General features: G+C 46.9%; 1 protein-coding gene across 3 annotated transcripts in view; it reads left to right on the top strand.

Moving 5' to 3' along the window:
- LOC114062212 (phosphatidylinositol 3-kinase regulatory subunit gamma) overlaps nt 1-15,190 on the top strand; it is a 78,060-nt gene extending 62,870 nt beyond the window's left edge. The window contains exons 4-12 of one of the 3 annotated variants that reach the window (XM_027893420.1): nt 994-1,174; nt 2,018-2,143; nt 2,923-3,065; nt 4,120-4,296; nt 4,792-4,866; nt 5,224-5,394; nt 6,826-7,023; nt 14,500-14,751; nt 15,100-15,190. In XM_027893420.1, the coding sequence (XP_027749221.1) occupies nt 994-1,174; nt 2,018-2,143; nt 2,923-3,065; nt 4,120-4,296; nt 4,792-4,866; nt 5,224-5,394; nt 6,826-7,023; nt 14,500-14,751; nt 15,100-15,175 (1,399 nt within the window). In that variant the 3' untranslated portion in view covers nt 15,176-15,190. Of the gene's footprint in view, nt 1-993; nt 1,175-2,017; nt 2,144-2,922; nt 3,066-4,119; nt 4,297-4,791; nt 4,867-5,223; nt 5,395-6,825; nt 7,861-14,499; nt 14,752-15,099 lie in introns of those variants that run through there. The other 2 variants (XM_027893410.1, XM_027893430.1) reach the window with 2 other exon arrangements.
- Nucleotides 15,191-22,193: the final 7,003 nt, after the last annotated feature.

The raw sequence follows: 22,193 nt of genomic DNA, 5'->3' as shown, positions 1-22,193 counted from the left end.
CATGTTCTTTTTCTTCATTAAAATTGTCTGCAAGTGGAAGGTTTCCCAGAGCTGCCCCAGCCCTGTCTGCTGCAGTTAGGCAGCAGACCTCATGTGACTGACTCTGGTGCCTTGCCCAGCCTGCCCAGCCACTTGCCTCTGCCAGGCTCCCAAGATTGGTTGTTAGAGGCAAGCAGGTGAGGCACGTAAGCCACTGCCTCTGTAGCACACCTTTGGGAGTTACTGTGATATAGCAGGTATTTGATCTTGCCGTGAAATTCCATTGCCTTAATAGCAGGTTTGACCCCAAGGGTGTAGTTAAAATTCTGCTTTAACTTCTGCCTTAAAGTTCACACCGCATGCACTAAGGTTTGCTGTGATTTTATTTTGCCGAAAGCAGACGTCCTTAGGAACCAAAATTGTGAGTGCAGGAAGGACAGGGTAGTGTCTAAACAGTCTGTTGGTGGAAAAAAAAGGAAGAAATAAGTGCTATATTGGTGGAAATCACTAGAACATATAAATGTGGATAACATAAAGCCTTGAACTTACAGCCATCTTGTAATCCTCAAAGGATTTTGTTTAGGTCCATGTATCCTGTATTAGCATCCATAACTCAAAAGACTTGTTAATAATTGTATAAACCTATACTCAGATGTATACTATTAGTGACCCCAAATTGCAGGAAATTGTGGGTTTAGGTTTTCTTATGGCTCCTTTATTCAGCCTTCAGCATCCTCTGTTTCCCTTGCACAACTTCTGGCAAAGCTTGGACTTAAATACCATAAGCTGGCTCCAGAATGAACACATAGGAAGAGATTTACTTTGGGCTTTGCTCCTGTTCAAATAATCTGATGATAATTCTGTGTGTATTGACTCTTAAAGTACTTAATACTGCTACTGTGTAAAGAATCACTGTGAAGGCCACTTGCCCAGGAATTTCACCAGTGTCTTTGTGAGCAGCCCTGGTGTTGAAGAGGGATGGGAGTGACACAGTAAAACCTCTGTACTTTGCAGGAAGGGTGGCAACAATAAACTGATAAAGATCTATCACCGGGATGGAAAATATGGCTTCTCTGACCCACTGACGTTCAATTCAGTTGTGGAACTCATTAACCACTACCGCAACGAGTCTCTTGCTCAGTATAACCCGAAGCTCGATGTGAAGCTGATGTACCCAGTGTCCCGGTACCAGCAGGTAAGGTCTGCATCAGACCCCAGTACCTATTAGTGCAGACAAGGACAAAAATTGCAAATGTGTATATAAGTTTTGTTTTCTTTCTATGAATAGCCTGATTTTTTTTATTTTTTTTTTTTTAATACGGAAAAAGAAAAGAGGTGGAGTTTTCACATTTGCCCTCACTTGGGTCTTTGAAATTGTCTAGCCATTTAAGCTGCTCCATTTTATCAAGTTTCTGGTCTCCCTCTGAGCAGCCATTAGGCAGCAGAGAAGGGAGACCTTGGCATGCAGCAGTTGAATTCCCGAGAAGCCTTTTTATTTCCCCTTGGACCCTTGTGGAGCCACCAGGCACTGTTCTAGGCAGTGTTACCCTTGAAGTACATAAGACCCATGCAGATGCTCACTCTATGCATAGGCATCTAAATTTTTCAAGAATGTTTTTTTAACTTTTATTCAGTAGCTTGAAACATTTTCCTGCATTGAGGAAAAAGAACTACAGAGCTTTTGGGGGAAAAAGAACCAAAACAAACAACCCTCTGATCTCTAGCTTCAGATTCCAAGTAATTTGCTTCCTTCTTTCTTGAATAGGGGATAGCAATTCTGAAAGAAAGGTGTGGTGTGTTTTTGGAAGCTTAGTATTTGGCATAGTTCTTGGTGTCCTATAGTTCCAGCTCCTACTGTCTGTAAACTGTGGAATGTGTTGCACAAAGGAAGGGGGATTTAGAGACAGTGTTCTCTAGAAACTGGATTATAAACATGATGCTAATATCTGTAAAATGCAAATGTGCATAAGTGGACAAATGAATACTCTTAAGGAAAAGCTGCTTTGCTTGAAGACTTAATAGCTCTTCGTATGTGCAGGATCAGTTGGTGAAAGAAGATAATATAGATGCAGTAGGTAAAAAGCTTCAAGAATACCATGCTCAGTATCAGGAAAAGAGCAAAGAGTACGACAAATTATATGAAGAATATACCAGAACATCACAGGTTAGTTCTTCTTTGACTGTTTGTTGAGTCTGTTTCTTGTTTAAAAAGTAAAGAAAATTATTTTAACCTGTTAAGCCTAATAAAGGCAGCCCATAGTCAGAAAATACAAGGAAAAAACTTAGTAAATTGTGGAATAGAGCAAGGTGATTTCAGAGTTGATGGAAGGAGTGAATATTGCTTGTTGCTGATAGTCCTAGAGGTATGGTATGGGGCTGGGAATAAAGAGGAGCTGAGCTTCCTGGTATAAAGTAAAGCTGTGGAGAAGGCCAGCACCTAGAAGCCTTACACTGCAGACTTCTTCCTTGGCTGTTGAGTATTTCCAGCTGCTGGATTCTGCAGTGAGAATTTGGAGGGATTTATCCAGGTTTTTTTGTGAAGTCACGTGCAAGTCAGTTACCAGATATTATACATTAAGGAAGTGTGAATACGATATTTGGACTGCTTCTTGTAAAATAAGATAGTTCATGTATGGGGAGGAGGTTTGCTGGCAGTCTTCCTGAAAACTAAGATGGAAAATATGACTAAAATATTTGAGGGGTTTGCAGCCTAATAGAGAGCTCTGTGTAGAGGAGGAGGATAGTCTTGCAGGGAGTAAGTCTGCCCTGTTCTTCCCTGGCTCTACTTGGACAACTGACTAAATTTAAAACTGATTGATTTTGTTTTGACTTAGTCAGGGGGGGAGAAAAGATGGTCTTCTCAGTCAGTTTAGGGAACGTACTTGGGTCTTGCTTTGTTGTCTGTGTTATGAACAAATGATGAAGGACTCTTTCCTTACATAGGAAATTCAGATGAAGAGGACTGCAATCGAAGCATTTAATGAAACTATTAAGATATTTGAGGAGCAGTGCCACTCACAGGAGCGATACAGCAAAGAGTACATTGAGCGATTCCGCAGGGAGGGGAATGACAAAGAGATTGAACGGTAAGCTCAGGTTGTGTTTGCTTCCCTGGAAAAACTTGTCCACATGGACATTCCCATTAAAGCGTCATATGAACCACTTTGTAAGCTCAGTGCCTTCTCCAGTAAAGCTTTCTTCTGGAGAGAGGTGAGAGATCTCTGGATTGGTCTTGCTCTTAACTTCAGTGAATCAAAGTACTGTGATGAGGACCAGGAAGGAATTAGGAAATAATAATTTAATTTGCTTCTTCCTCTTCTGTTTGGATTTGCTCAGAATGTAATTCAGAAAAATCTTTACTTTCCAACTGTGAAATGTACGTAGATCTGGTAAATCTCATAGTCCATAGTCAGTTTTAGTCACTTTCAAAGAAGATTATATTTAATAGCTGTCATCTAACAAATTCAGTGAGGACCTCATTTGAAACTGCCTTTCTGTGAGGGTACTAGCAGAAAAACCTCTATCTGGGCCTTTGAGGAAATGCCAGATACGATACCTAACTTTTCATAATGTTTTTTGAACCACATAGGTTCACCTTAAGGAGCTCTTTAGACTGAAAACATTTACCTGTAACAATCTTACTGTACAACTGTGGTGCTTCATTCTGAATGAAGATCAATTAACAGGGAAAATATGTAATTTCCCTGAATTATACCAAACCTGCAGACTAGGCTTGAAAGAAGAGACAGGCAGCATCACTTCGTGGTAGCTCTTGATAGTAATTGAAGTCTGCATTTGAAATCTTGCTAGTCCTGATACCTACAGTGGGATTGCATAATTGATATTACAAAGTGAATCTGACAGTGAAGGAGGAATCTGTTCTTGCTTACCCTCCTTTGGATAATTTGTTCCTGCATCTCTGCCAGGAGGAAGTATATTAAGGTAAACTGAAGGTTGTAGGCCCTCTGGCAAGAGGTCTTTTCTGTCACTCTTACAGTAGTTTTCATGTGAAGATGAGGCAGTCAAAGGGAGGAGCAGCTGTTACAGTAGTTCTTGTGATGCTCTTCTATAAGTGCTACCAGTAGGTTCAGTCCTAGACTGAACTTGACCTCTTTTCTCAAATACTGTGTTTGTTTTCAGGATAATGATGAACTATGAAAAATTAAAATCCCGCCTGGGTGAGATCCATGACAGCAAAATGCGCCTGGAACAAGACTTGAAGAAACAAGCTCTGGACAACAGGGAGACTGATAAGAAAATGAACAGTATCAAGCCTGACCTAATTCAGCTCCGCAAAATCAGAGATCAGTATCTTGTGTAAGTAAGCCTGACCCGTACCTCAGAATAGTGTCTCTGATGAACCTGATTAATGACTGTTTCCATAAGGTTAATGAGAATTTAATTTTCTTTTCATAACCAAAGTTCTGTGAGCGCTAAGGTGCTCCTTCCTGGCATGGGATATTTGGGTATTGGTTGACCTCTTCATGGCTTCATTATTTATAGAGCCAACCACAAATAGGTGCACATTCTGCAACTCTTGTACATAAAAATTTTAAAATAAATGAGTTATAAACAAAACCTGTGCCTGCTAGTGCAACAGGGGTTAGTACTACTTTTGTTGTCAGGTCTGTCAGATATTGGTCATGCCCACACTTGATTTCACCAGCGCTCCTGTTATCCAGCTCCTGATGTCCTTGGGCTGGACACAGACTGTTTCTTTGTGGTACCTTGTGTCTGAGCTTCAGCTTGCTCAGTAAGAAAACCCATACACGTACTCTGAAGTAATGTATTAATGCTCTCTTCTTCTGGCAGATGGCTCAATCACAAAGGGGTGAGACAGAAGCGAATAAACGACTGGCTGGGGATCAAAAATGAAAATATTGATGAGTAAGTGTCACTATACATATGATTTTGTTGAGAAGTGTTCTGTCTATGAGCGTTTTCTCCTTTGGGGTTGGTAACAAAAAAACCACCAGTTTTTCAGTAAAGGACTGGAGAAAAAAGGAGAAAGTCTCCAGGAGAACTTGATGTCATGAAGCAGCAACTCTCCTGAAACATTTAGGATTAAACAAAGTTGAAACAAATAAGTTCTAAGTGGAAACCTTTAATATGTGTCCATTAGGAGCCTGACCTCCCAGTATGGGCAATTCTGGTATTTCTTTGCATGATTTCTGCAAAAATAAATAACTCTGCTTACCAACTCTCTTACTGATCACTGGTTAACAAATTTATCCTCTCTTTCAGCACATACTTTGTCAACGAAGAAGATGAAAACCTGCCACATCATGATGAGAAAACTTGGTTTGTTGGAGATCTCAACCGTATCCAAGCAGAAGACTTGCTCTGTGGGAAACCTGATGGGGCATTTTTGATTCGCGAGAGTAGCAAGAAAGGATGTTACGCTTGTTCTGTGGTGTAAGTCTGTTTTCCTTTCTGTTCTAACTACTCAGTACATAAATCTCTACCAAAGCTCTTTTATTTTGGAGAACAAAAGCTAGGCCTAACTTAGGTCTACCCATCGGAATGTGTTTGCAGGAAGACCAGCATGGTAAAAGCTTTGTAACAAAAATGTGCTTTGAATGTGCAATAACTGTCATCCTGCAGTCTCTGTTTTGGCCACAGTAGTTATTACGAAATTCTGAAGTATCTCAGCTTGAAGCTCTATAATCTATAAGTAAGTTAAGGCTGAATTTTACTATATTCTTCCCTGCTAAAGAACACATGGGAAGAAATAAAACACGACTGTAAAGGTGTGACATCTTTTGTTCTCCTCTTCAGACGTGCCCAACCCTGAATCTTTCTCTTGTATGTTTAAGATAATGGTGATGCTTCAGAGGAGGCATTATTTGTGAGCCGTAGCTTCTATGATGTTCACACAGCCTTGCATTGATTTCTTGTATTTCACTTCATTTTGTGCTGGTGTAATGGAGGTCAGAAATACTGATTCCATTATCTAAAAACCCTTCAAGCCCGTTCTGGAGTGCAAAATGGCTCCCGCTGATTCATTTCACATGAGGTTAATTGCTTCTGAGCGCAAGTCCCAGAAATGAATGCATGGAGGTAAAGCACCTCAAGGTAGCTGAATATTGCAGTATCTGCTCCGTTCAGTGCACTGTTTATCACAGTCACTGGAGTGACGGGTTCATCAGATGCTTTCGCTTGGTTGGTATCCCGCTGCAAGCTCGCAAAGGGATGGCATAACGTAACCTGTCCCTACATGTGACTCGGATTGTAATAGGCTCCAGCACAGGGGTTACATAACGCTCGATCTTTCTGGCAGATAAGTTTTTCTAGCAGCTTTGGAAATGCTGTGTTCCAGCAGCTGCTTTGCCAAGTTAGAGACTCGGTCGCTATGGCTTCAGATAATGAATCAGCTTGAATCCGTCCCGTGCTTAACATTAAAAAATGCACGCTGAAGGTTAGTGCTGTGTTTCATGGAGTACTTTGTAGGTCCTGAGAATTTGTGGGTTTGGGCTTCTTTACTGAGTGGAAAGGTTTCTAGGTAAGTTGAGCACAAAGTCATTGCTGACTTCAGGTGCTTACCTTCTTGGTTAAGCTCTTGACTTTTTTTCTTTCCAAGGAACATTTGGAGAACAATGCAGTAGGGAATTGTACTGCTGGGATGGAAGAGGCCTCTTATGTGGATTATTATGCAAGAGTGTTTAATCGCATGCCCCGGAGCACTGTTTCTTCACAGACCATATTAATCTCCTCTACTTGCATCTACTGGGCCCTCCATTATGTAATTTAGTGACTGACGGGGTTGCTGCATTAGTTAATTGTTAATAGACTGTCACTTTGGGTTTGTCCTTTGATGTTAAACTCTCCTCTTTCCTTTCCTTGCAGAGCTGATGGAGAGGTGAAACACTGTGTGATCTACAGCACTCCGAGAGGTTACGGGTTTGCAGAACCGTACAACCTGTACAGCACACTTAAGGATTTGGTTCTTCATTACCAGCAGACATCCCTTGTCCAACACAATGATTCCCTAAATGTCAGGCTTGCCTATCCTGTCTACGCACAGATGCCCCCCTCTCTCTGCAGGTAAATTTTGGGGAGGAGGAAAGCGTTGGCTATCTTGGATTCTTTTCTACGATTTTTATTAGAACTTGGAGGGCATTCTTTCTCCTTAGACTGCTTGTTTTGCACAAGAAGTGATTCTGTGAATGTGAATCAAAAAGAGGCCTAGCAGCAACAAGACGACAACTTGGGTGTAGGTGTCCTGGTGCTACCTTAAAAGCTCAGCTGTGCTTTTACACCAATACTTTTGTTTCCTTATGAGGGGAATAAACTCAACTCGACGCATACGAAAATACTGGAAGCAAAGCATCATCTTTACGGAGAAAATTTTCTGCCAGGCACCTTCAGTGGAACTTCTAATTGGATTTTGTTTTCTCTTGTTCTAGTAGAGACAGTTTGAATCCTCTACTCGAGGCATCAGTAATGTCTTTCAGTCTTAAAACTCCCAGCGAACTCGGGGGAAACTCTACCACAGCAATTCTTCTCTGTTAATTTTAGCAGCTTCACTGCGATTCAGCCGGACTTCCAAAAGAGGGCTTTGTCTTGAGGTGGCATGGAATTTGGTGAGAGAAGACCAAAGGAATTATGGGAAAGCTTCAGGTTTTTATTTAAATGGAAAAAAAAAATGCTTGTAAAAGGAAAGTTGCTTTATTTTTTTGCCAACAGTAACAAAGTTTTGGTTTCAATGGCACTACAGGTCTTCGCTTAAAGGAAACATAACCAAACTGAACATGCCAAAACTTTGTTCGTTGCTAGATTGAGCACTTACAGGGGAGGTTGCATTAGCATCCACGCATACTTTCTGCACCAAAACTTGAAACAAATAAAAGGAAAAGCTAAACATTGTGTGGCTTCAACACACTAAATTTGTCTGATCTGATGTAATTGCTCACTCTCCTCTTTCTTCACTCCCCACTCCCTCCCATTCCTCAGCTTGGGATTCTGTTTTCAATGATACTGTGCTTCAGAATGTAAACCAGAAGGAAGCTTGCACTCACCTGCTGCAGGTCTCTTGCTGAACAATGACAGCGTCTTGTAAAGCTTGATTTTGGTACAGAAGAGGTCAGTGTAATCAAATGCTTCTGGATGGCTTATTGTACCAAATTTTTTGGTGAGGTATAGATAGTCACTCCCAGTTGTAGAGAGATGAGCATGCTACTCGTAGATCTACTCCAATTTGTTCTTTGCAAGATGGGTTCTGAACTCTCACACCACTGCAGCCAAGCAAGACTTTACACTGGTATAATCTAAATTCCCTTGTAGTTATTTTGGACATGATGCAAAACACAGGAAGGGAAGAGAGCCATACTCCTCAGTTATTGGATGTCTGGTACCATCCTTTGGCAAGGGCTGCTGTCAGATACTGGAGTGGGTAGTCCTGGGCTTCATCAAGTACAGCAATCATCAAATAAATCCCCTCCCTGGAAAGTGTACAAAGCAGCTTATTTCCATTCCTTAAGCTTCTAAAATGAAAAAGAGCTAAGTTTGGCAAACTGAACCACTTGGCATCAAAGCACAACTGGCAAAGTAATTGTTCAGTGTGCAACCTTGAAAGTTACTTTTGTTCCCATTACTGGAAGCGTTTCCCTTGCAATGCACCCATTGTGCAGGACAGGAAGCAGACAGTCATGCAGGTCTGAGAATGCTGGAGACCCGTTTCTGACCCTGGGGCTGATTTCCTGTTCAAATGGCTTTTTTCTGTAATGCCTGGGCAGTAGTGCCAGGCTTGTTGATGTATAATGTTTACACTAGAAGTATTATTTTGCTGAATGTCTTGAATTTGCAAGTAGGGAAGTGACAAGGCTGGAGCACTGACAGCCATTGCAGGAAGGGTAGTCTGGTTGCCTGGCATGCCAGGAGATGTTTTATTTTGCACTAATGACCCTGACGCATCCCAGGCACTTTCTAATCGGCCAGAGTGCAATCTTCAGGCAAAGAATTCTGTAGATGCCACTTTTCTCATTAAGTGAAACACTTCAGAACTTAACCAAGGCTGTGTGAGAGAAGAATAAAATTCAGATAAGTTGCTGTGTCAAAAGTGAACCACATCTGCTAGCGTGTCCCTTCTGTCCTACTTCCCCAGGAAAAGGAAAAATGAGACATAGCCTTTGCTGTCAGTGGAAATCTTGAATGGATTCCTCAGTGGTATGTGAACATGGAATTCTTTTCTTTATAAAGAAACTCGCCCTACATTTTGGATAATTTGCAGTTCTAATCTGGTAGCTGTAAAGCTGTCATTCTCACACCCCTTGAGCATCTAGCATTCCCTGGATGCTGGGCTGAGACCAAATGCCCAGTGAGGGAAATCAGCTCAAAGGCACAAATGATAGCCAGGTGCCTCATGCCTGTGGAGAAATCTGTATGGGAGGAGTGTCTGATTGTTTTCACTGCCCTTGTGATCTCTCTGGACTCTTCTCTTACTGACAGCGTTAATGTTCAAGGCTGATGGGGCCCATATTTCTGATCCCTGACTTTGTGACAGAGATAACCTGGCTGAAGTGTTTCACCTCTGCACAGTTTGGTTTTAAACAAGCGCAGATCTACTTCCAGGCTCATAAATCCTGGCACACCCTCGCAGTACTGACAGCAGCAGAGTAGCAGAGCGGGGCTGTCTGAACTTTCCCTGTAGCTGAGTCTGACTGATCCTGTGAGGTCTTGGTCCAGGCTCCAGCCCAGGCTCTGCCAAGGTAAATACAGTGTAATTCCATTAACGTTTGTGAAGGTAGCTTGGCTTTATCGTGGTGTGAGTGAGTTGGGATTCTTGGCCCTTTGCTCCCCGAGATCTTTTCTCTGATCACAGGTGATGTGTTTGGTGTGAATGATGGACCCGGGGCCAATAAGCCATCTTGAAGCGTTCTTTGAAGTTCTGTTTTGCCCAGACCTTCAGATCAGGGCCATGGACAGACTAAGACCACATTCCTTGTATTTTGCTCCGTTACCCTGAGAAGTCTCCCTGAGGCTGTTTTGCCACTGTCTCTCTGTGCTTGGTTTAGGCACCTGAAGTCCCTCAGCTGCTTCAGTTGTTCCCCTTTGACTCTCACATGCTGCTGCACAGATTCTTTTTGCATCCATTTTGCACTCACAGAGCAGATGAAAATGGGTACAAAACCAACTGACACATGTAGCTGGTGTGATCCATGAGGCAAAGGCTTGGTCCTGCACCTCTCATTGTGCTTGACCTGATTTTGTTTGCTCGGTGTCATTAGACCTGTGAGAAAACCCACAGCTTCCAGGAGCTGTTCCGCACTTGCATGGCCGAGAAATCAGCAATGGGCCTGAGAGGTGCAGGATTACACCCCAGGACGAAAAGCAGCTGTTAAGCCTAAAACAAACACAGGAAATACGAACATAAAGGCAAAACAAAGGAACTCAAGTTCTTTTAAAACAGTAAAAGATGTGAGAAGGTTTTAATTTTAAGAGTCAGAACGTCAGGAGGAAAGGGGGGAAATAGCCTCACTATTGTAGCAGCCGTCTGGTGCCAGACTGCAGTTAGAGGAGCATTGATCTCATTGACCCATATTGTATTAAATATATATGTAGAGTTAAATAAATAACTTTTGCACAGTGTTAAATGGGGGGGGGGGGGGGGGGGGGGGAGGGGAGTGGGACGTTGAAACTCAAATATGCACAGTTTCTTCTAATCTGTTTTGAAGTATATTTGCAGGGATTAGGGGTGATTCGGTATTTTGTATTGGTATGGATGGAAATCAGATCTGCTTCCACAGTTGCCATTGGCCCAATTGTGTCAACCACGAGTGCCATATTTTTTGAAGTTAGTGAATTATAAATCTTTTCCCACTAGTTTCTTTACTGATTGCATGTTATGTGAGCATGGGAAGAACCAACCCAGAAACAGAGGGATGTCCCAGCAGGTGCTTCACTAGTGTGTGGAGCAGTAATATGTGATTGTTCACTTTCTGATACTGGAACGCTCTAGTTCTGTGGGTTGTATTTTGGTTTTTCATTTAATTCTCGTCAGCAGTGCATTTGGGTCACTGCCTTGCACTGCTGGTAGTTGCAATCTAGAGTTATATCCAGTACAGCTCTCTGTCTTATGCCAAAAATAAAATGCTCTTTCCACACTCATCTCTCTTGATGTAGCAGATGGTCAAGAAGTTTTCCATTTAATGTGATGGGCCTGATTCTTTTCTCGCTGACACCAGTGTTAGCAAGACTTCCACAACCAAAAGCCATTCCCAGGAAAAGAATTTCTCTTTAATAACACGTGAATTCTAGTCACAGCAGGGCAAAAGTCAGTTTTTCCTTCACAAAGCCAGGCAACTGTAATGGGACTGTGGAAATGAATGTTGACACTTAGTGCTGTTTTAGGGAGGACAGGAGAAGGAGGAGGGTCTTGGGTGCCCCAAATCCTGGGCTCTCTGCAGGCTTAGGTGGCACCGTGTCTGTAACTGAATGCTGTGGCTGTTTAAAACAGCAGAATTGCTTTAGGAGTGTCACACTTTAAGTTTGGAAAAGCCCCTTTTTTGGTACTTGAACAATCTCGCTTCTGTTTTTGAATGTCTGTTTATTTTTTATTTTTGTTACACTAACAGGGAATAAAAATCTGAAATGTTAGTGAGTCTTGTATGCTTGCTGCATTGTGCAGACATGAAACAGGTACTGCTTGTGGATCAGTAGGGGTAAGAGACAGGTTCAAAATGCAGTTTTACAAAGCACTATGATGGGTTGGGGGTTGTTTTGTTTAGATCACATTTAAAATCAAATTTTCCTTTGTGTAGTTTCCTTATGTTGATTTGCAACCTCTGCTTTTGGAAGAGCAAAATCAAAATAACATTCCCGAAGAACAAAGATGCTGTGAGGGGAGGGGCGGGTCAGGCTTGCTCAAATTCAGCATTCAAAGCAAACAGCTTTAATGAAGAGGAAGGATCAGCACCCTAAAGCATCCCTCTGGTTGTAGTTTGATGAAGGAGGAGGCAGACCATGAAGCAGGACCTCCACCTGGAACCCACAAAATAAGAGGAGATGCCAGGGCAGACCCTTCCCTTTGGAATGACCAGCTATACTCTCCTAAAACGTGCATGCCAGGAGAGAGTTAGAGAATTAGCATAAGTCCCTAAGGAGTTGCTCCCCTTTCTGTGTTGGAACTTGCATTGCTGATCCCTTTGCTTCCCTTGGCACAGAGTGTGTGCAGCAGGAGAAGGGAACCAAGTCACCAGCCCAAATAAGCGCCGGCCTGTTCGTGGAGCGGCTCGGCCGGTTAAGTACTGCGGGAGGAGCAGCTCTGGATGGGGTTACGTGAAGTTTGTCCAACATTTTTGTGAATCTTGCATTCTGTGGGCAGAAATACTTTCCACCGAATGGGAAGGGAAAAAAAAAAAAAAAAAGAAAAAAAGAAAAAAAAAATCTCGCTTGAAATCTTTTCAGTTCCTTCCTGTTTGTTCAAAGGGGCAGATCGGGAGCTTTAGCTTGTTAACTGTTTAGACGATGGCAGTGCTTCAAGTGCTGGTCTTTGGGGCTGGCTCCATACAATTAATGCAGAATTTGCATATTTCAAATTGCTTATTGGCATAGACTCACCGTATTTTATGAGTAGACTCACCATTTGTTCTAAAGTTTTTTGCCTTTAAAAGATGTAATACAAGCATCAGAGGCCAAAACAAAAAAAACAAAAAAAAAAAGAATGGACCCTTATTGATAGAAAAAAACACTTCGTTGATCAACCTGTATTAGAGAAAGCAACTTTAATTTGATGCCCCCCCCTCCACCACCTTCCCCTGGGATCGCTTCTGTGAGATCGGCGTTGGCAAACGGGGGGGGGAGGGAAATTCCCCTGGCACTCAGCAACGCCGCACCCACGCGCTTTCCAAGTGCTTGTAGCAAGAGGCTCGGGATCATTTGGAGAAAGTTATTGCATCCAAAGACAGAAAGGGTCTCTAAGGGTGAATATCACCCCCCAGCACCAGTCTTGTCCCCTCGTGGGGGCTGTAGGATGCCGGGGCCAGCCACGAGCTGCCCCCGGGTCTCCGCTGGCTGCCGGGGTGGGGTTCACGTTCAGTTGGCTGGTTGGGGTTTTGGTCTGTTTTGTTTTTGTGAGTGACTTCTACATCCAGCAAAGATACGTTCGATGAAACCTGTTAATTTTGTATATCTGGCTGTTTATTGCACCATGGGATTGTAATGGTCTGCATCATCTGTGTGTGTGTGTGTGTGTGTGCGCGTGCGTGTGTGTGTATATGTACTGTATGTATATAGATATATGTAAAATATATTCACGTACACATGTATATGCATTAGCTGTAAGTGGCACTGCCCCTTGAAAATAAAACAAAACTCACCGTTAGCACATTCTGCCACGTGTTTAGGCAGAACTGGGGTTGGTTTTCGTCAAATGAAAAGGAGTTTATTGTGTTCATCTTGCATATGTGCTTCTGAAATGCTGGACTCTGGATTTCCTTGGGGGGGGTCACTACTCTGTCTGTAAGCCGAATTGATTTGGGGTGTTACTTACCCTGGGGCAAAGCTTTGTTCAACTTTGTCCCAAGAAAAGGTTTAGCAAAAGAAACCCCTCTTGCCTCTCCTGCGAGATGCAGTGATCGTTTGCACGTTCCAGTCGCCCCTCGGTGCCCCCCGTCCAGAGCTGATGTGCAATGGGTGGTGTTGGTGCGTGTCCCTTTGTGAGTGGACTCTTTGTACAAGGTGTGGTTCAATGTAAAGCATGAGTGGGTGTTTGATCTTGTGTCGAGGGCTGAAATAACAGCACACTCCTTTGTACAACCTTTGCATCAATGTTTCTGCTTTTCTTTGACTTCTATTTTCTTTAAGGGAAAACTGCATCTGTTAAGAACCTGCTTCTCCAGAAGCTATGGAATTATTTTGTTTTCCAGAGGAATTCCAGCATGTAATTTTGGTACTCTTGTTTGTTATTTGTGTAAAATCTGTTCTTCTGTCGTTTATGGTGTAGTCGGGGAGGGGGGTGGGGGGAAGAAAAGAAAAAAAAATAAAGGAATTCATGTAGTTTAACTTTTAAAGAAAAGAAACAAACTGCTTCATAAGGAAACCAAGTGTATGTTAGTGTTTTCTGACAAGTCATCCTGTAGTTTCTAGCTCAGTAATGCAACACTGTACTTGTCACCAGGTGTGTTACAATTTTGCTGTACTTTCTTTTACTAGATGGTTGGGCTTTTAAATCCCAGACACTAAGCATCCTGGGCCTACTTGCTCTAGATCAAAAAAAAAAAAAATGCAATAAAAAAAATTGCAATAAAGCACATTGACATGTAATGTTTTAGAAGGATGTACTGACAGCTGTTTCTAATAAATTCAGAACTGCAGCGTGGTCGGGCTGTCGTGTTAGCTGTGTCTGTCTCCCAGCCGAGGCCACGGGCACCATCTTCAACAGAGGCTTTAAAAAAATAGACTTGCAGAGGTCTGATTTCCTCTCGTCTGGAGAGAAAGCCCCTCTCGGGGCCGGGGCGAGGGAGGAATACACGTAGCACACGCGCGTTCCTTAATGGAGCCGTTCCTGCCTTCCTTTTGCAGCCCCTTCGGAGAGAGCAGGAGCCATCTGCAGTGTTCTTGCATGCCTGGCTGCTTCCCCTGCCATCAGGGAAAACCACGTTTGGTGATGCTGCTCCTGGGACTGGGGGGTGAGGAGTGGGGGCTGCAGCACCGAGCAGGCTTCCCAAAGACCCGGCTCGGCTGTACCCATTCACCTGGAGTTGGGGAAATCACTCTTTGCTTTCCCAGATTCTTTCATGAGCACCAGGCACCGGAACCACTGAAAAAAAATCAGTGAGTTTGGGGGTAATGCTGCTTGTCTTCGTTCATTCCAAACACAGGTGATGGCAGGAGAGCAAACTGGGGGGGATGTTTTGCCCCATAAACTTGGGGGTTGCATGGGGTGCCAGAGCAGCATCCTTGGAAAATTAGGGCAGGGGCAGTTGCTGTGGCTGTGGCTGTGCAGGGCTCAGTGTTTTTGCAGCCCCATGAGTCGACATTTTTGCAGACTGCTGAGCAACATTTTTCCAGCCTCCTGAGTCAACCATTTAAAAAAAAAAATGCTGCATCAGCATTTCTCACAATGCCAAGTAAGCCTTTTCAGCTGCTGAGTCAGCATTCCCTCCATCACTCACACCACAGGACCCTCCACCAGCAGGCAGGGAGCACCCAAAAGGGCAGAAGAGTCCCTGGGGGTGCAGGAGAGCATGGACCCTGAGGACTTGCTCAGGCATCTGCCATTACACCCAGCAAGGAGCTCAGCCCATGTTACAGCACCTTGGGGTGCTCCTGCTCCCCATATCCTTCCTGGGAAGGGACACAGTGATGGAGGGATGCAGCCACTCAGAAACATCACCCAGAGCATCAGGAGCCACATGGCTCCCAGTGGATGAGCCATGGGCACTGTGGGCTGATGATTCCTGACTGCACTGGCACCACTGGGCACCCAAGTCGGAGTGAAGGGAGAACATCAGCAAGAAACCGGGAGGACTGCAAGGGGCTCCTGGGGCCTGGCTTCTTGTTATTATTATTATTTAATTTATTTCTTTTTATAAAAAAAGACTAATGAGGTAGAGTTGCAGGAAAGATGTAAGTCACTAATTGGCGAATCGTTTTTTAGGGCTTTGCCAGACAGTTCACTGTGTTATGAAAACATTACAGCCGGGAGCCGAGGTAGGAAATTTCCAAGCGGCCGTGCTGACTGGATGGAAAGAAAAACACCTCCCAGCTCAGATGTCTTCTCAGAGAAAGGGCAGATCCTGGGGATTTTTCCATCCTCAGCAACGCCGCAGAGCTTCCTGAAAGTCCCTTGGGTTCCCACCCCAGCCACATACAGGATCCCTCCTGGGGGTAGGCGATGGCACAGCACCCCCAGGCACAGCACCACAGAGGAGGGGTGTGAGATGGATGGACAGACATCCTCAGGCTGCTTTTATGGGATTTCTGTTCCCCCATAGCAGGAGGCTGCTCTAGTGGGACATTCATGCTCATGGGGAAAAAAAAATTAAATTTGGGAGGCAAAACCCAAACATCTCCAATACCCCGTCCTCCCCCAGCCAAAATGGCTTGGTGCAAGGGATCAGGATTTGGTTTGAAAGTTAGAGGCTTGTTGCAGCAACCAAGCTCCTCCACTTCTCCTCTTCAGTTCTCAAAATAGACTTATCTTAGTCTAATAGTTTAGTTTAATAGACACTGTGTTGCTGGGCAGCAGGAGCAACACAGCCAGCAGCTGTAGCTCCGAGTACCACGGTCATGAATAACGGGCAGGGCAGTGACATGGGCTGCACAGTGCCTTGAGGTGCCCAAAAACCACGAGGGACGTGATTGCCTGTCCCCTCTGGCCCACTCCAACATGCAGAGCCAGTGCATGGGGTCCATCAGGCACCTCTGCCATGAAGGAAGCACCTAAGTATGGAAATGCAACTGGGGCAGCTGCTTCCCTCACCAGTCCCACCATGTTTGGGTCAGGGTGGGTGCAAAGGTGCCCGAGGCAGAGGGAATGACCCCTCCAAAGGATGTACAACCTGGCCCCAGGGAGACATGAGGAGAATGAGGGAGCATTTGCCACAGCCATGGGCCACAGTTCCTCCCAGTGAGACATAAGATGCAGCATTTCCCTCCTTGGAGCATCAAATCCAAGCTTGGAGCAGTGAACAGCAGCTTTCAAGTAAACTGGTGGATTAGGGTTGGCCACAGACCCAGAATCCCCATTCCATGGGAAATGTCATCAGCTCATTTGTTGGGCTTCATCCAAATTGGACCAAAATGTTAATGTACAAAATTTGACTCTGGACAATACTTCCAAGGGGAAAAAAAACACCTCACACCACTTTTGGTTCAGCTGGCACGACCTCACAGCAGCATTAGTCTTTCTGTACCAATGCAGTCCATGCACCCAGGGGGGGTTTGAAGGACAGAGGCTTCACCCTGACCAACATAAACCACTTCCCTGGCTACTATTTTCTCCAGACTTTCTCCTGGCTACTATTTTCATCAAATCTCTTCTTTCTGATGGCAAATCTTTCTCCCTGAGGAAACAAACTGGCTTTGTGGCCTCTAAAATTGCCTCTACTGTGCCCGGTAGAGGCACTCACTAGCCACAAGCCTGCTTCATGCCACAAGCCTGCTTCAAGCACAGCTGTCACTGAAGCATTTCCCAAACTTTTCCCTCTTTGCTCACACATTCAAGGGAAGGGGTAGGAAGGGTGCATTGAGAGCAGAGCCAGCCCGCCCTGGGCAGGTGCCGTGCACGCTCCCAGTGCCGCTCTGCCAAAGGAAACACAAACATCCTACCCAAAGAAAGCACTTTTCATCAGCAACACAGGTTCCCATTTTTGCACAGGGCTGGTCTGTTCCGGGCAGTTTTCCCCACCGCTTCAACCGGGCCGAGCTTTCCGGGCTGGGCTTTGGCCAGAGCCGCCCTTCCTGTCCCATGTTAGATCCACCAAAACCAGTCAATGTGACCACGTCCGGCACCTGGAGAGGATTTGAGCTGGCCTGAAGTGAGACACCCCGGAGTTAAAGGGGCTTAGTCAGCCTCAGAGTCCCTCCCGCACTTGGGGTGGCACCTGGGGGTAGCAGACCTTGGGATGTGGCACTTGGGGTTGTAGGACCTTGGAGATTTGAGACCTGGAGGCTGTGGGACTCTCCTTCTTGCTTCTGACAAGTGGAGTTTTGGCCAAACTTGGCTGTCTCTAGCCCTGAAAAGGTGATCAGCCCCCATAACCTAGAAGGAGCTGTTGGAAGGAAATTCCAGTGTCATGGAGTGATGCAGCTTATGAAATAGTCCAGGACGACACAAGTAGTTGGGAAAAAAAAACCAAAAAAAAAAAAAAAAGAGAGAGAGAGAAGGAAAAAAAAAAGTTAAGTGTTTCTTTGGCCTGAAGTTTGGGAAGACCTGAGGAGAAGACAAGAATCAGAGCAGGAGAGGGGGTGAGGAGGAGCGTAAGGGCACTTGGACGCACATCACTCGTGGAATAAATAACTCCGGGTATTTTATACCTGCCCTCAGTGGCAGGCGGGGGAGAGGAGCAGCCGGGGCTCCTCATCCTGCTCCTCTGCACCCATCAAAGCGCTGCCGCCGCGGCAGAGCCCCTGGCGGGGCTGCCCTCCGAGGATGGAGCTCAGCCCGAGCTCAGCCCGCCCGGCTGCCGGGCAGGAGCAAAGTCCGCGGGGACAAACGCGGGGCCGGCGCTCCGGGAACAAAGCGGCCTTTCACGGCAGCGGCTTGGCCAAAGGAGCCGGGGAATATTCCTGTCCAAGGGCTTCCAAACGGCTCCCAGCTTTGATCCCGGGCACAGGGTGGGTTGTTGGCGTTTTTTCCTTTCCTTCTCTGTGGTGCTCTTATTTCTTTTTTTTTCCTTTTTTTTTTTTTCCTTCCTACTTCAAGGCATAATTTTTGTGTCTATAATTTCGAAGAGAAATTTCTCGCTGCTCTAGGAAGAAAAACCTTCTGCTGGGAGCAAGGTGCAGGCGCTGCATGGCCCTTGTCCCTATCATGTCCTTCCCCCACGGAGCAAATCTTCAGCTGCCATTTCTGCCAGGAATTTTGGGTGCAGCACCACAGCGTGTGGCTCCTGCCACCCCTCTGAGGACACAGCACTCCTCTTTTGTACCCAGGGGTCCTCCCAGAGACAGAATCCCCTCCTCCCAGGCTCACTGGAGGTGCAGGTGCCCATCATCATCATTTTTGGCTCAGAGGATGGTTTCTGAACGTCTGCTAAATCCCAGCCTCACTCAGGGTGGGAATTCAAAACAGCTCCACTGTTGCATACATTCTTCCCAAACCACTCCCTCTCCAGGGGACCTGAGGGCTTGCACACTCAGGTGGCCCTTCAGACCTCCCACGTGATGAGGACAAGCATCTTCCTGCTGACCAGCTCCCATGCCTGCTGGCTTCCAACTGGTTCATCTGCCACTTGCCTAAAATCTGCTCTCCCTGCCCAAATGCGGAGGGAGGGGATGCAGCCACCCATTCACACCAGCTGAAGCCATGCCCAGTCCAAGGTTCCCCCCTCCTGCAGCACAGGGAACGGTTCCCCACAGGCCTGTACACCCACAGGGCGTGGGGCACACCTGACATCCCTGGTAGGACCACTGCCCACATCCCAAATATTTTTAGGCAGCTGGAAACACTCCTTCGCTGCTGCCAGCCTCCAGTGCAGGGATGGGAGGAGACATGGGATGGAGAAATGGAGTCATCCCTGAGAGGTCACCGCTGCTCTGCGAGCTGGCAGCTGGATTAAAACAACCCCCCCTCCTCTTCCTCCTTCTCCTTCTCCTCCTCCTCCTAGTCCCGCCAGCCGCCTTCTGACGGATGTTGCCTTTGGACCGGACCCTCTCGCAGCCCAGCTGCCGAAAAAATGCTGCGGTGAGCCCCGTGCGCCCACGGGCCATCTGGAATCCATCACTGTCTGTGCACAGGGACACCGGCCAAACCCCTCTCCTGCCTGCTGCCGGCAGTGCTGGGCTTTCCAGGGCAGCACCTGCGGGTGCCAAGGGGTCCCCCCCTCCTCCCGGCACTGGCATTCACGTGGAGACCCCGCTGTGCCGCCAGCAGTGCCTGGGGCTGGATCCACATGGGGCTGTGGCCACCCCACAACCCCATGGGAACCCGAAACCACAGCGGCTGATGGAGGTCAGCCCCATGCTGGGGGAGTGCTGGTGGGGTTTTTTTCCCCCTGCCAAGTTATGGGTTGGTATCTCCAGAGCATGGAAGAGCCATGGAGGATGCTCCTTGCCAGCCCTGATGTGCTGGGCCATGCAGCAGGGCTGCAGGTGCCACAGGGCATTTCCTGGCTCTTCCACTGCATTCCCAGAAATCCCTTCAGCCCTCTCCATGAGACTCAACACTGTCTGGGGCTCATCCCCCTCTCTCTGAGCAGCAAACGCCCCATCAGGCAACCAGACCCCAAAAGAGCATCATCCTCCTGTTCTCATGGGGGCAGCATCTGCCCAGAATGTCCCTGGTGTTCATCCCTTGGGCCATCTGCACACCAGGATAAGCCACTCCTGGAGCTCCATCAACACCTGGCCAGAGCACCCCTGGAGATCCAGGGCAGTTCTGGTGGAGCTCCAGCCTCGCTCCCCAGAGAGAAGGAACTGGGGAAGGATGGGCTGGTTGCCCTGAATTTGGGACATGCCTGCACACGTGTGCCCGTCCTTCCCCTATGCAGGAAGGCCCCAGCAGGCAAGCAGAAAAATGAATGCCAGCCCAGCTCCAACTGCAATCTCACAGTAGCTTAAAATGTCCAAACCCCAGAGACCCCCCAAAATTCAAATTTTGTCTCCCAATCAACTGATCTGATTCCTGTCCCAGCACCTGCTCCTCCACCACGAGGACAGAGAAGCAGGGCTGGAATACGTGCATCCCATGAGCAGGAGAGGTTTTCCTGGGCGCTGGGTGGGGGATTTAATAAAAAAAGAGAAAGCCTCATGGCACTGGCAGTGTGAGCAGCACTGGCCTGACTCCTGCAGCTGGAGATTTTCCTGGGGAAAAGTGGGGCTCTTGTCCAGTTGTAAAACAGATGGGGGGGCTGCCCAGGCACCACTACACAGGCAGGGCAGGGGCTCAGCTGCTCCATGGCACTGGTCCACCAGCATCCCCCTGCATTTGGAGGCTGACATCCCCAGACAGAGTTTTCCATCTTGTGACAGCAGCTGCACCCCCACGGGCTTCTTCTGGACATTGTCATATCCAGCTGAAAGGCTTGGAAATAAGGCAAGGGGTGTGTGTGGGGGGAAATTCATCTTGGCCCAAAGTGCTTCATGGCTAAAAAGCAACCAGGAAAAGTCAGCACATGGAAATGCAAGGGCTGAGGAGACAGGGAGGAGTAAAAGGACCTGCTTTCATCCTCATCCTCTTACCATCCTTATCTCATTAGCAGTGAGAGGGAACGCGAGCAGTGGTGGGGAGCAGTGTGGCTCCCCTGCCCCAGAGGAGAATCCCCCACTGCTACGGGAATGTGCATCCCTGAGCAGCCTCATGGACAAACCTGACAGCACCAGCAGGGTTAAGGAGCACCCTAATTAATGACAGCTCCACAATTAACAAGCTGGCTCCACCATCCACATCAGCTTCTGCAAAGTCAGGTGTTGGCAGGAGGGAGGTAACAGGAGCCTGTCGCTTGTAAGATCACAGGGAAGCGGCCCAGGGTGGCAGAGCAGCGAGCTGAGGCTGGAAACTTCCAAAATCCCATTTTAATCTTCTCCTTTTCATCTCCAGCAAAGCAGCCATGGCTGTCGGAGGATGAGAGGATGAGAGGATGAGGAGGAAATGGGCTTTTGAAGCCGCCCTGTTTGCAGAAGGTGCCCATGCTGCTTCAGTCTGTTTTTCTTGGGGACTGCTCGAAACTGTTCAAACATCCTCGGCACGGCCAGCGGGGCGGTGAGCAGGAGTCAGGGCCAGGGAATGTCGGCCCCAGCGAGGTCCTGCTTCAGGTGTCAGCCTATAAAGCCAAAAATCACAGCTGAGGGTCAGGGAAAGGCACTGCCCTGGCACCAGTGCTGGGAGGGAGCGGGTTAGAAGGATGCAGGAGCACGGGAGGATGTCCCAGCACCAGCCCGGCTCCAAGCTTGAGTCAGGACAATGCTGCATGTGGATGGCAATTCCTGGGATTCATGAACCCCTGCAACATCCATCTTTTCAGGGTCTTGAATCCGTACCTTACTCTTCCCTGCTGGAGGCAAAGGCAGAGCCCAAGGCCCTGCTTTGTTCCCCAGCCAGCAGTTCCAGGGGAGCCGCCTGCATCCAGCAGAGTTTCAGGAGGTCCACTGCACAGTGCCCATTGGGACAGCACTGCTGAAGAGAAACTGAGGCAGAAAAAGAGGAAAAGATGTGCAACCCCCTGGGTTGTGCCTGAGGTGTCAGGCCCCAGAAATGCCATGTGCTCAGGAGCCCAGCGAGGGGACAGCTGCTGCAGAAAAGAGCCAGCTTAGAGGGTTGGCTCCTGGCACAGTCCCAGGGACTCGGCTCAGGCTGGGAGATTAAAGGCAGTGAGCTGGGCTCATTTGTCAGGGAATGCAACCTTCTGCTGCTGGTGATCTGGGAGGGCAGCACCTTTCCCAGAGACCTTCTCCTCCAGGATTAATAGGGGTTGCCAGAGCAAAGCCCAGACTTACTCCTAGACCAGTGGAGACCCATGTGCTCACTTACAGCAGGGGTGGCTTGGTCATATGCTCTAAAGGAACCCAAGGGAAAACCTTCTGGGATGCACTGTGCTGCTCATAGAGCCTCC

The sequence above is a fragment of the Empidonax traillii genome, unplaced genomic scaffold, assembly GCF_003031625.1.
Source record: "Empidonax traillii isolate 1590-97213 ecotype Southwest subspecies unplaced genomic scaffold, ASM303162v1 scaffold15:size5535645, whole genome shotgun sequence".
Lineage (NCBI taxonomy): Eukaryota > Metazoa > Chordata > Aves > Passeriformes > Tyrannidae > Empidonax > Empidonax traillii.
The sequence above is the reverse complement of the archived record's forward strand: the minus strand, read 5'-3'. Positions and strand labels throughout refer to the sequence as shown.